Source organism: Homalodisca vitripennis, chromosome 2, assembly GCF_021130785.1.
Source record: "Homalodisca vitripennis isolate AUS2020 chromosome 2, UT_GWSS_2.1, whole genome shotgun sequence".
In the NCBI taxonomy this organism is placed as follows: domain Eukaryota; kingdom Metazoa; phylum Arthropoda; class Insecta; order Hemiptera; family Cicadellidae; genus Homalodisca; species Homalodisca vitripennis.
In genome coordinates this window covers 21,229,066-21,243,213 of record NC_060208.1, presented here as the reverse complement: position 1 = coordinate 21,243,213, position 14,148 = coordinate 21,229,066, and the positions used below count along the sequence as shown (strand labels likewise).

Sequence of the window (14,148 nt, the reverse complement as noted above, 5' to 3'; positions counted from 1 at the left end):
TTTTTCCACACATAAGACAAATTATGCTGTATTGAGATGATCCAAATATTTTGAAAACATAAACATGTTTATTAATATTAGAATACCAACAATGAAATCTCGATAAGTGTATTTGAAAATCTTATAATTTTTTGGTTCTAGCTATTTCTTTCCATAATAGATCTAGACTTAAAAACTTAGGTTTTTGACAACAAATATATTTTTTCTAAAGAATAGCTAAAATATTACACATACTACAACATTTGACACATTTTTAGTGTAAAACTTACTTAGGGGCCTATTCACAAACTACCATTCGCTTTAAAATTTGGTCAAAATTGATTATTTACTGATCTGTAATACATTTTGTTAAATTCACTTCTTCAACACAAAGGGGTCTAAAGTATTATATACAAATAATTACACTGGAAAAATTAGGTTTTCACAATTTAGCATACCTCTTCTATGTTATAGAGCTTGTAAACTAGAAAAGCCATATCTATTTTTAAGTATAAGCCATTCTGTTCCTAACCTCTGGATTTAAGAAAGTACAACCCAAAACTATGAAAATACTTTTTGATTACTTATGAACAATTTTTGTAAAGTGAGATTGCAGAAAGAGGGGAACACATAAATCAAATCTCTGAAATGAAAAAAGTAACTTTTTTTATTGAACTGTAGTAAGAATTTTTTTACTAATAACATGATTGAAGTTGAATTTTTTGCGGATGTTCATTCATATCCATGGCACTCCATGCACAATAAGGAGACTGTTGATGAGATGGTTGACTCTTTCAATTCTCTTATATTAAAACTGTATGACAAAACATGCCCCTCTTGTTACCAAGCAAATTACTAAGAAACAATCCGTTCCCTGGATTACTGAGAATATTCTCGGTCTAATGGCCGAAAGAAACGCCGGGTTTCACAAGGCTCAGCTCTCTAGAGATATCAAGTTAATGATTTGGTACTACCATCTTCGTACCCACAAATTAGAAATTCCCGACATTGATACATAAGTGGTATGTTTTCAGACAGAAATCAATCGACAACTGCGTTATGGAGTAATGACAAAAGGCTTGGTTTTGGTAAGCAACCCTCTCCTGCCTCTGTTAATATTCAAGTTAGTGACCTAAGCGAGTATTTTTCATCATTTTCTCAAAAATCTATCACCACAGTGTTGTACAATCCCATTTAGATGAACTGATTCAACAAACCCATAATATTCCCTCAGACAGCCAGTTTTGTTTAGACCCAGTATTAGACATAGATGTCCTTAAAGCAATCAGACGTATACAAACGAATGCTACAGGTTCAGACAACATATCAATCTTATTAGTTAAGAAAATTATTATTGCTATTCTCCCTGTCATTACAGCAATTTATAATAAATCTCTCACAACAGATGTTTTCCCCACATAATGGGTCTGCCTAGTTCGTCCACAAAATAAAATAAAATCTCCATCTGAACCCCAATTAGTATCTTACTACCTCTCTCGAAAGACCTTGAGCAAATAGTTCATTCCCAAATATCAGATTTCTTGTCTAAAAATAATATTATTAATGTTTTTCAGTCTGCCTTTTGCCAAAACTATAGTACAGAAACTGCACTTCTGAAAATAACTGACGACATGCGATTAGCCATGGATCAAGGTCTTCATACCTTACTAGTTCTGTTCAATTTCAGCAAGGCCTTCAATACAATCATTCATAAAATCGTATTTAAAAAGCTTAAAAATTTAGGATTCTTGGACAAAGCTTTAGCATGGATAAAATCATATCTAAGGGACAGAAAGCAGTGTGTGTGTGTGTGTGTGTGTGTGTGTGTGTGCAATGACAACTCAATGTCTAATTTCAGAACTGCGACCTGCGGAATTCCGCAAGGATCAATTCTTGGCCCACTACTTTTTATTGTGTACATAAATGACATTAACACTGTATTGCGACATTGAAAATTTCACTGTTATGCTGATGACTTAAAAACCTATTCACACTTTAACATTATAGACATAGACCAAATTGTGAAGTGGATGAATGAAGACATACAACGACTTGTTCAATGGGCTTTAAAAAATGGACTTAAACTTAAACCCGGACAAAACCCAACCCATGATTGTCTGTTATAAACGACTTGCCAACTCCATTGACCTACAAAATACACTGAAAATAACTATAGATGGAAAACTCTTACCATACGTTGAAAGGGTGAAAAGTCTAGGACAAATCATACACAACACACTTGGATGGACCGATGCAGTAGTGTACACCTGTAACAGGGTGTTCGCTGCTGTGCACACACTGAAAAGAATGCAAGGACTTTTACCATTTCACAATAAACTTCTATTGATCAAATCACTTGTGTTTCCCTACTTTAACTACTGTAATTCTGTAATCTATTACATGACTGCAGCCCTTAGCACTAAACTGCTAAGGGCACAATATAACTACATTTTGTATTATTAAGATTGTTTTTTGTTTAAGAGGTTAGATGTAAGAAAGGACCATGTATATGGTCCTAATTTCGCTTCAATAAAGAAGTGTTTCCATTCTATTCAATCTGAAACGTTGGATTCCTCACCATGAAATTATTAATTAATTTGATTAATTTTTTGAACTGTCTAGCATTATAATCAGACAACAATTTTTATCTTTTACTGATAGGTACTATCTTAAGGAATGTTTATTTTTGCCACAATCAGTGCGGCAGCAATGAATAAGCTCTAATGGCTGAAAGCATTAGTGTCACCAAGTTTAAGTTTAACTGCTAGTTCCTTTTTGGAAAATTTGTTTTTATTTTCAAGGCTTCTTGCACTTTGATTATTATTTCTGTTACTTTTCTATTCAGTTTCTAAGCATTGTCCATTTAAAAATTAAAATAATGTGAATTTAGATGTGGAAGGTTAATCATAAGCAAACTTGATATCTTGTATTTTTGACGTATTTCTTTGTTTTCCTCTTTCTACAACTTAAATCTACAGTATATTGAAGTACAAGTCGAATTGACGATGATACTCTCACATTAAAGAATTACCTATGCAATAAAATTTCTTTTGGAAATTTTGGTCTCATCAAGGAAGCATATAAAGTGTGTAGTATAATCATAGTCTTCATAAAAACTCAAACTTCTTAACATATCAAAAAATTGTATAAGTAAAGTTTGTTGGGTAAGGCCTACTATGTAACACATTGACCACACTTACTTTTTGTGTTTTTGGTTAAACCATAACTGATATCAAACCATCTACCTGAGAAGAACAATACCTAGATCTTCTCTACCTAGGCCCTTAGGTACGGCTTTAGCACTCAGACAGGATGGGTTGGAACAATGTACCTCACAATCTTGTGGTCGATAAGTTAGGAAAGTTTTCATTCTTTTTCTCAAGACCAATCAATATATTTGCCTTAAGTAGGATAGTTGAAATACGGGGATGGCAAATTAAGATATATATCACATGCTATATAACCAACATGACACAATAACACTGCTCCAAACCCCAACAGGATGCTCGACTAACATTTGTTCTTTGTGATAAGATAATTCAATACAACAATAGAAAGAAATATTTCTTCTTGTTAGATATGTTTCTTTAATTTTCCAAAACACAAAAGTAAGTAAAATGCATAAATTTAAAGATCATTGCTTATAGAGATCCATCAATTTACGAACACATTGAATATACTAGTGCCAAGTCCTTGTACTATAAAATAGGTCTATTTATTGTGTACTTTGCATATTATAATACACGCTTCCTTCATGTCCAACTCATAATTGGCATTTTTCTAACTCATTTACAATAAGAGTAAATTTCAATGCAGATACTGGAAAAACACTATCAACCTAAAGAAAAACTTATGCTACTATGAATATTTCACCTGATAGATCCCACGCTTTTGAGGTGCTCCAAGCAATTACTGGGACAATTTCAATAATTTATCTCATTGTAGTATGTTGAAGTAGTACTTAGAAAAATGAAAAGTGTTGGAAAGCCATTGTTAATGTTGCTAAGCAATGAGAAGGTTCAGTCTATGCAAAATCACTAACATGCGGAAAACAATCCAATCAGTCCTGTGCATGATGGTAATATACATATTATTATAGATTGATAAAAATGTAAATTTATAGTTACCTATTTAATTTGATGCAGTGGTCAGAATTCAGATATCTCGAAGAATATTTTTATTTTTGTGCCAGTAGTGTGGGTTGCGTCAAAAACTGCACTAATGGCCAGGGGTTTGTAATATCTACTTTCTCAAGCCAAATCATACAACATTATCACTTCACAGGAAAGTACGGATCCCAAATTCCCCGGCCATAAATGTGTGCTTTGGTGGCACCTTCCTGCATTACTGACACACAAAAAAAAATAGTATCTAAACATTAAGCTCTTGATCACGTGAGTGCCTCAAACCTTCTTCAATATTGACAAGATCAGAAGCGGTGTGACACATGGACGATGAACCTTATTACTCTCCAAGGTCTAAAATGGCTTACTGGCACTTACTTAGCAAGAAATGCCTGATCGGTACAGTACAATGTGAAAAAAATTGAAGTTCATCAGTAATTTTACTCAGAATTAACTTACTGGTTCTGAGTAGCCTATAGGTACAAGTAACAGTTGCAGTATTATAAGTGGCCACCACGATAATCGAAACAACAATTTTGATCATAAATATCTAAACTATTGAATATAAAAATATTTGACCTATAGATGTTCATAGTTAATAATTGCCAGCTGTTACTTTACAAAATGAAAATATTGTTTGAAATTAAAATAATTCAAAAAAGTAAAATTATCTGCCTAGTGAGTAATGACATTGGCAAGAACAATGGTGAGGAACAATCGCTTTTGTGTACACATACTAGTCCTCAATAACAATCATATGTTTTAAATTTAAATATGAATTTAATATTTACAGTAGGCCTAACCAAACAAATTATTATAACCAAAATTATGAAAACTGAACACGACCATATTTGCTTCTCTCACAGTTACAATTGTTTCTTTCCCACAAATTTTTACATAATGGGGTTTTCAGTAAGAGTCCAAAATGTTGAAGCCACTAAAACATGTTATCATCTTTCAAAGCAATGTTGTGCAGTTTTCTAAAAGGGTAGGGTACGATAAGCGGACCCGGTTTTTTATATCGAAATTGGCAAACGATATTACTTAATCATAACCATCGATATATTCAACAGATACTGATTAATTATTTTGAACTAGTAACTTAATTAATAATCTATATCAACAGCTGTAAACACTCTAAAATAATACACGTAGGATAATATTTCAATTTCACATAAGTAATTCTGATTATTAAAAACCCATTCTATTTTAGAAAACTACATGACGCCGCGACGTTGCTTTTTCGTGGCTTCAACATGTTGGACTCGTACCGAAAACCCCATTATATGAAATTTATGGGAAAGAAACAACTGTAACTGTGAGAGGAGTAAATATGGTCGTCTTCAGTTTTCCTAATTTTTGTTATAATAATTTGTTTGATCACTGTAAATATTAAATTCATATTTTAATTTAAAACATATGATTGTTATTGAGGACTATGTGTACTTTTATATCGATTGATAGTCTAGGATTTGAGATGCGAATATTAGGTATCGATGACTATATTCTTCGATATAAAAAACCGGGTCCGCTTATCGTACCCTAACCCAAATTGACTGCCATTTTTAATAATATAAATGTGACTTATATGTAAAATTGAAATATTACCGTAAGTGTATTATTTGAAAGTGTTTACAGCTGTTGATATAGGTTTTTTTAAGTTAATTGTTCGAAATAATTGATCAGTATTGATTGATTATATCAATGGTTGTGATTAAGTAATATCGTTTGCCAATTTCGATATAAAAAACCGGGTGTCCGCTTATCGTACCCTACCCAAGAATTCCATTGTTGTAGCCTATTGGCCGCTTATTATACTGCAGCCCAAGTAACATTATTTTTTAATAAGCTAGATTTAAAAATCTATTATTGGCTTACCTTCTGAATGTTCATCTTAAATCTTGCAAGTCATTAACCTATAAAAATCACCTTCTAGACAAACGCAATATTTTTTTCTGAAGTTTTGGGCAACAAATGCATCATACTCATTTTAGATAATAATATCATTTAATGTATTGTTGAAGCCTAACAGTGTTTAATCTAAGCTATATGAAAAAACACAATTTTTTTACAGTTGACATTTAAGCTGCTAGGCTACGTTTTCTTTTTTCAATTTTATACGATATTTACAATAGTATAATGAATCACATAGTAAAAATATGTTGAGTAGCCTATGTGAATGTTCAAAGTTCATCATCTTCATTCAAATGGTCCAGTTTGATTTCTTTGGATTTTTCAGTTTTTTCTTTAGGTTTTGCTGAATTTCTTTTTGAAGCTTTCTTCTCCCCAACAACATATTCTGGCATAACAACCTTACTGCTTCGAAAACTTGGTGAATCATATTGGGCACTACTGCTCACTATGGGTTCTAAATGCTTTGATGGTTTCTTGAATGTAATTTGCTTGACTTCACTATCTACTTCCATTGATTCCATTTCTTTCTTTGCTTTCAATTCCCGTAGAAATGACATGGCTGCAGCAGTATTACTTTGTTCTGACATATCTTCTTGCGAAACATCACTAAGCGTGTATTTTGTCCATTTTTGAGGATGTCTTTGATAGTCAGGTGTATTGTTCTTAAAACGTGCTGGTGGAGGAGCTTCAGGACGTTTAAATATGCTCTCTTGACCTCTAAATTGACGTGTATCATGCCGCAGCCTTTTGTGGGTCCTTATGTCTTCAGATATAACAGGCCTTTTAAAGTTTTGTTTCTCAAGGTTCTTTTCTGAATCTTTGACAACTGCATCAAGTTTTTCAAAAACACTTTTTTGTCGACTTAAAAATTCAGTATTTTCATCTCTGTCACTTTGAACAAAAAATTTACCAGAACTATTGTCAAAATTCAACATTCTGATTTTGTTTAATAATAGGTTATTATTTTATGATATACAGAAACTAACCTGTACAATTATAAAACAGATTGAAGTTATTAAGTTGTGCCTCCAACTAAATATCCCATCAGAATGTTTCTAGTTAAAATCCTTTTTTACGCACTTTGTAATAATATCACACAATTTCAATAAGCTATCCTGTGTTATACATTACCAAACAAAACCACTATTTGTATTCATATATTCATAAATCACCCATAACATCACATCTAAACATTTTTATTGTTCTTCTTCGTCGTATCAAGGCCACCATAACAATAATGCCATTTCTTTTTTGTCTTTATTAGGCAGGCAACATATTACAATTCATACAATCTGTTTGTGCACTGGTCGCCTGGTAACAACATTATTTATACTAGTGAGTAAACTATGATAGATATAGCATTTACTAGTGTTTATTTCTTTCTTAGAACGTTATTAGTTTGTTTTATGGATTAGTATAGATGCAAAAGTTTCTAGAGTGCTATGTAGGGGTAGTCAACCACGTTAATGATCTCTTTTCCCTGATCTTATTTCAAAGTTCTTAATCATTATAAAATTGTTTGTATTTAAAAAAGAACTTCTTGTCCTTCATCTACGTAGAGGAATAGGAATATTCTCAATATATCTAAGTAAGTATATATATCATGTTTACATATCTGGCTTACGTAAAGAGTCACTGTTTTGATTAATTAACATAAGATACATCAATATCGTTCCAAATCACGATAACACTACCTTAAAAGCTAAAGTGGTTTTCTTGTATGGTTTGAAAGTAGGTAGTTAGAAAATAACTTTGATCCCGTTCTAATGTACAGGTGTTACACCTATAGTAGCGTACTCAGTAAGTAACAGATTAATACAATCAAGATGTTTAAATTCTATTTTATTATAATAGTCATCCTCAAATATGAACGTAAAAGATGGATGGCATCAACAGTTAGTAAGTACCGTAATAATTCACCAAGTTCCAGTCTAAAATTAGACTGTATAAATTTTTAGAGGGTATGTAATATCAAACATTTTAAAAATATCTAGGTTAAAATGACACGACATAATAAAATTGAGTCTGTGATTTTACAAGATTATGATTATCATCCAGATTTGGCGGTTCACACCGCATCGAAAAATATACCAACGCAATGACAATTTTGGAATATTTTCGCCTCTCTATGACACTGTGAGAGCCATTTCAGTCAACAAATGTTAGACAATCACTGGTAGGATTAGCAATATATATTTGCAGGTAAATGAAGGGACGGGGCTTTATACCGTTATTGACTGAAGATGAAAACATTCCCGATTAACATAGATTCTGTTTCACAGGCTGCCAGGTTTAATACTACCTAAATGATGGTATCTTCTTTGTCATTCATGTCGAAGTTACATTTTTCTTGATTGTGTCTACGATTTCTCTGATTATTCTTAAATAATAGTAAAGAATTTCTGAAAGTATGTCTTTTGTCTTATCTAATTCTATTGAATGTTCGGATTTGTAACTATATTCTACTATGGCTGATTATTCTGTAGCCTAATGTTTCGAGTACTTAATTGTTCATAAACTCATGTGGACATGTATTGTTTTCCTAAATAGACTGACCAACACTATAAGGAATGTTGTATACTCAAGGCGTATACAATAGAATCACGTTCTTCAGCGGTTTCAAACAGTTTCGGTATTGTGTCTCCTTAATATCCTTTCTACTTTGTCACTCGTTTCTTGGATGTAAGGAGGATGCGCCAGTTCTGAACGTTCTTCGCTTTTATTTGGATCTAAATGTGACATTGTACATTACATACCTCATATTCTTAATACATATAAATCTTTTGTGTTCTGTGCTTTATTAATCTGTGTTGCATTGTACTCTAAGTTTGCCAAGGCACCTGTCGCACAAACCAAGTGTTAAGATTACAAGATGAAGTTCGAATCTATATATTGTCGCAGTAATGGTAACATGTCCAAGGTAGTTAAATTATTTTTATATGCAAGAAATTAAGTTGAAGCTAGTAAAACATGTCCTAATGTGGAGTAGCATACTAATGCCAAAATATGCTTATTTGCACAAGACAAACCCATTACAGTCAATGTCAACATTCTAAGGAATGAAATAAATAATTCAGTAGTTTCAACGTAGTAGTAAGCGTATGGTTAGTAATGAGAAAACGCATATGGTTGTCTTTTTCATAAGTAGTTTAAAACATTGAGCCGATAACCACTCGTTTGATTTATTGTATTAACATTAATAACAAATGAAATTTCAGGACAATGCTGAGTTCGATCGTACGAAACTAAGCTCAAGAGTCTTTCTTACAAGAAACATATTATCAAGTTTGCTCACTACAAGGTAATGTAAGCAGTTTATTATAGATTAATTTGCTCCTTCTCGTACACTATTTTTTATTTAGGAATGCGAAAGTGAACGTACAATATTTGAATCAAAACTCTAGAAGAGAGTATTGGGAGCTGATTTTGGAAATCTCGTAGAACTTCACAACAGTTATTTTTCTGAGAACCTACGATTCTAATATTTTCTCTTATTTAAATTGTGTAAAATTTTTTCCTAAAAACCACCACGTGGTTAATGCCATATCACCCACTTATCACAATCTTCGAAATTCTATAGTAATGATTAATAATCCTGCACATTGAACTACTTACTTCAAAGGCACTTCCTGTTCAATGTTATTAAACTATATAATTTCTTAAGTGATTAAAATTCAGTTTACCTCTTATCCATATAGTTTAATAAAACATTTGATTTTCATTAAAAAAATAAGCTAAATTCCTCATAGCGACTTTATTGAAATATAAAATAAAGCCCAATCTTTGAGACGAAAAAGACTAAGTGGATGTTAGTGCAGGTGCGGCCTCATATTGCCACAGCTCATAGCGCCACAGTAATTTGTTGGCGCTGGGAGCGTGGATGCGATTATTTATTCGGTTGTGTTGGCGCTGTGAGCACTCGACCAATTCTGTGGCGCTATGAGCTGTGGCGCTGTGAGCATGGATCCGATTATTTATTCGGTTGTGTTGGCTCTGTGAGCATTTGGCCAATTCTGTGACGCTATGAGCTGTGACACTATGAGCTGTGGCGCTGTGAGATTAGGCACTATGAGCCACCACCGTTAGTGCAGAACATGACAGTGTCATGGAGTTTGTTTAGATTAATTTTTGTAGACTTGTACTTGACTGCTTTGATACATAAGTACTAAAGGAAGACATCAAACAGTTATACCATAAACAAAGTTTGTTTACATTTCAATTTATTCATAAACGTTAGTAAAAATATTTAATTTAATTTTAAAACATTTTAAAGGAGCTTAATTAAAATTATGTTAAGAAGTACTGGTAGTGAGGTTAGCCTATCTTCATGCTTATAAATGAATTAAAACGTCTGTAGCCTGTATATTATATTTCAAAACGATTGTCAAAGGTTTTGGAAGATGTACATATTTTGTGGAAGTTCAATACTTTTACTCTTTCATAACTTTTGTTTTCCTTGCTTTTTTCCGGGGTTTCATGGTTTTCTTATGCACTCTTTCATAGTGAAGTATGTCATCTGAATGTTCTTTTCTAGCTCGGGTATAGTCCCATCCGTAATAGAGACATATGTTGGCAAAAGATGTCTTTACACAAATCATTCCGTAGCAACAACCTCCATTCCTAACCTTCGAGCCAGGGTTACACTGGAACAAAGTATTAACGTCATTAATTAGATTTGTTTCAATAAATATTCAAACAATTAAAATAAACTAAACCAAAGTCTATTATTAAAGTATGTTTGAAATTTTTGCATTTCGTGTTCTTACAATGTTTAAAGACTGTACGCAAATCGTCACAAATAATATATATATATATATTTTAGTTTATATATACTATAGTAGATCATATGTTAGTTTATTTAAACGCATATGTGACAGATACGGCGAAATGCAAATTAATTGAATCGTAAAAAGTAAGGGCTCTGTGGAGTAATGGTAGCACATTCACCCGACAAGTGAGAGATCCGGGTTCGAGTCCCGGCGGAGCAAGTACTTTTTGTGATTCAATATTTATTGAAAAATTATATCACCGCATTATATACAAAAAATATATATGTATCAATATGACCGAGTTGAAATTAGCAAAATAAAATGAATCAGTGTATACTGGTAGACTACGAAGAAATCGTCTAAAACAAGAAATCATACCTGTACTATTTTACAAAATAAAAACATTCACAATGTCGATTCATACACTGAATATATTACAGTTACTGACGTATACTCGTGTATATTAATACACTATCCCTTGAGCGCATTCATTGTCTACAGGAGCAATGCTTTAAAAATTAACAGATTGGGAGTTAGTGTGAATCTATCTAACAATCTCTGAACTTTATTGAGTATTAACTGGGATATCTTCTACCGTAAGTCCAGAGCTAGTTCAGACTGAACAAGAGAGCAAACTATATATGTTTTAACATGGTAGGAGAACAGAGCAACCTACAATATAAGAGTTGGAACTATTTAAATAATCTGGTGTAACAAGAGCAATAATGATGTTGGTGAGGTAACTTCTCATTGGCTGATATTCGTTTTTCACTCACTGTGATATCTCAGAACACGTCCATATAAAATATTTAATCCACAAGGATTTTAGATAATCTTCTAGTAGTAAAAATTATAAATATTCGGCTCCATTCCTTAATTGGTGTTAAGCAGTTTAAATTAAAATTGATTAAGGCGTTTTGGTCTCAATAAAATGAATTATAAACATGTAAGATTCTTTGATAGAAGGGTTCCAGCCTTTTTTTGAGTAAAAAGACACTCGATAAATATGTTTTTCACAGAAAATCTGCGACAACTGTAATAATAATCATTCAATCTATGATTTGCAGAGAAGAATTATTCAAACGTTTGTGGAGAAGTTTTGGAATTAAGTTTTGTCTCCTTGACTCAGTATTTCAGAAGATGCTTAGTATAATCTCTTTACTTAACGTTTCAACCGTGGAATGTTCATGCCGATTTTTGTTCTGAGCGAAATATTGGCCCTTATCTTTCAGCGGATAGATGTGTATCTTTATATTTTCAATTCAACTGGGGAAGAAAACGCAATTTAATACATAACTCAGTATACGTATGTTGCATAACTAAACGAAAAATGTTTCTGCCTCTGGGCAAAAAAGTTAAGACGAAATGTAAGAGTAACAGCAAGTCTCACATGAATGGAACACTTAGACCTTGTGGTTAGAAAGCCATTATTAATAAAAGTATCCATTTCTACACAAGTTTGCCGGTTCATTTTTTTAGTGTGTCCTATGTTTCCAATAATTAGTTATTATATAAAAGAACAGAACGTCCATAAAGAAATATACAGGTATATGAAATCAAACCATTTGTCGAAAAAATGCTGGAAGTGAAATGCAGAATTTTTGTAGACAGCTTTTATCCGCTTGAAAAGGATATCGAAACAAAAATTCGCTTCTCTACTCAAATTAAGCCCAGGGATAGTGACTGGAATAAACTTAAAAATTTGTCAAGTATTACACCGGCGATAGAGACACAGAAGTGACCTAAACCACCATCACGCAGTATGTCGTGGAAAACGTATGCACATTTTTCTGCATCATGTAACAAAGGCGCGTTCAGAGCTTTTAAGTGGTCTCAGTTCTCCAACGTTATTTTACAAAAATACCAAGAACAAAAGTATAATAAAAACATGGGGATAGTGAAATAAGTGATAAATCAGGAAGTGCATCTAGCGTTTTAAACGAACTTTTAACATGTATTTAAAGGAGTGAATAAAAAGTATTCAGACTGGGACTAAACCTACCTAGACTAACAAACTCTTGCTGTTACTACCTTTTCCACTTAACCTATTATTATCATAATCTGATTCTGCCAAACAACATAACACCACCAGAGACAGCAAAAAAGAGTTAACTCGCTGATTCCCAATCTTAAATACTACTTCAAGTTATAAGAACCAGTTTTCCGACAAGAGTTAAAAGAACGTGTAAAAATGACTCGAGTGTTTTGAAATTACTAAATTCTACTGGCGTGTTTGACTAACTCTTTATAATTTTTTTTAAAGATATGTTAGTTGAAGAAACAAATCCATGATGTTCTGGATACAACATTCAAACATGGATTTTTATTTTGAGAAAGCGCTAAGATATTTTATAAATTAAAATGTACTTACAAGCATGTAGTGAGAGAGACAGTTTGAACTGCGTAAAGTTGAGAATCGAGTTATATTTTTTAAGGATGGAATAATTTTCTTAGTTGCAGGAGCAGTTACATTACTGGTGGGTTCGACATTTTTTGAAAAGTTTCCATTCTTTGAAGAACCAAACCTGGTGCTTAGAACAGTTTGATGAGCTACTTTAGCTGACCTGGATGTATTCTTGAATTCGTACTTCTTTCTAGTCTTCAGCTCAGGATCTGAGGTTAAGAGTTGTGTAGTTTCATTCGGTTTTAATTGTGGCATCTTCTTTTCATCAAACTTTATTGAGTAGTTTGTTGCATTTATGAAATTTTTATCTTTAGTTTGTACTTTATAATTGGAAAAAAATTATACCAAAGATGGGATTTTTAAATCTATCTTTCAGCGTCTTCTTTGGCCTTTTTAGTAAAACCTTCGGTTCTGTTAGTGTTCCATTTCCTCTTACTTCGTTAAGTTCATCATTTTTCATACCAGCCAGAGACTTATTCCCTCCATCGCTTTTTATAATGTTTTCATCATCGTCTCTTACCTGGTTCTTGACTTTCCTGTCCGTAGATTTTGAAGTAGAATAGTCCAAAAGCACTAAGATCACTGAGAGTATTGCAACATGTCTATGAAACCTCATACTAGTGAACCCCACTAATTTGGTCGAAACAATGCAATTAGGTAATCTTCCGTGACGCTCACCTTATGTTGCGGAACGATGGAATGGCATCATTGTCTCCATTGGACCGTAACTGAGAGCAACTGCTGCAATAATCACTTCATCTTGTACTGTTAAAGTAATATGACGGATATTCTGAAATAGGCAGTGGACTTAATTGAGAGAATATAGATAGGGCGTGTCTGTTGTTAATTCATGGGATTTGAATTTACTTTAGTTCGTTTCAGTCCACAAAACACTTTTTATCAGACGTTTCTCTTCAGACAATAAAAAAACAATGGAATCTGTCCTGATTTTCTTTCA

At 32.7% G+C, this 14,148-nt stretch overlaps 2 protein-coding genes across 2 annotated transcripts; both read right to left on the bottom strand.

Annotated features, from left to right (window-relative positions):
* Window positions 1-6,091: 6,091 nt before the first annotated feature.
* On the bottom strand, window positions 6,092-7,200 carry LOC124353663 (protein TSSC4). Its single transcript, XM_046803612.1, has one exon. It carries the CDS (start codon window positions 6,950-6,952, stop codon window positions 6,287-6,289), a length of 666 nt encoding a protein of 221 aa, XP_046659568.1. The 5' UTR covers window positions 6,953-7,200; the 3' UTR covers window positions 6,092-6,286.
* Window positions 7,201-10,369: 3,169 nt separating this feature from the next.
* Window positions 10,370-13,830, bottom strand: LOC124356215. Its single transcript, XM_046807401.1, has 2 exons — window positions 13,158-13,830; window positions 10,370-10,660 (listed from the first exon to the last, which is right to left on the bottom strand). The coding sequence occupies exons 1-2, from the start codon at window positions 13,443-13,445 to the stop codon at window positions 10,448-10,450; spliced, it is 501 nt and encodes a 166-aa protein (XP_046663357.1). The 5' UTR covers window positions 13,446-13,830; the 3' UTR covers window positions 10,370-10,447.
* Between the last annotated feature and the right edge of the window lie 318 nt (window positions 13,831-14,148).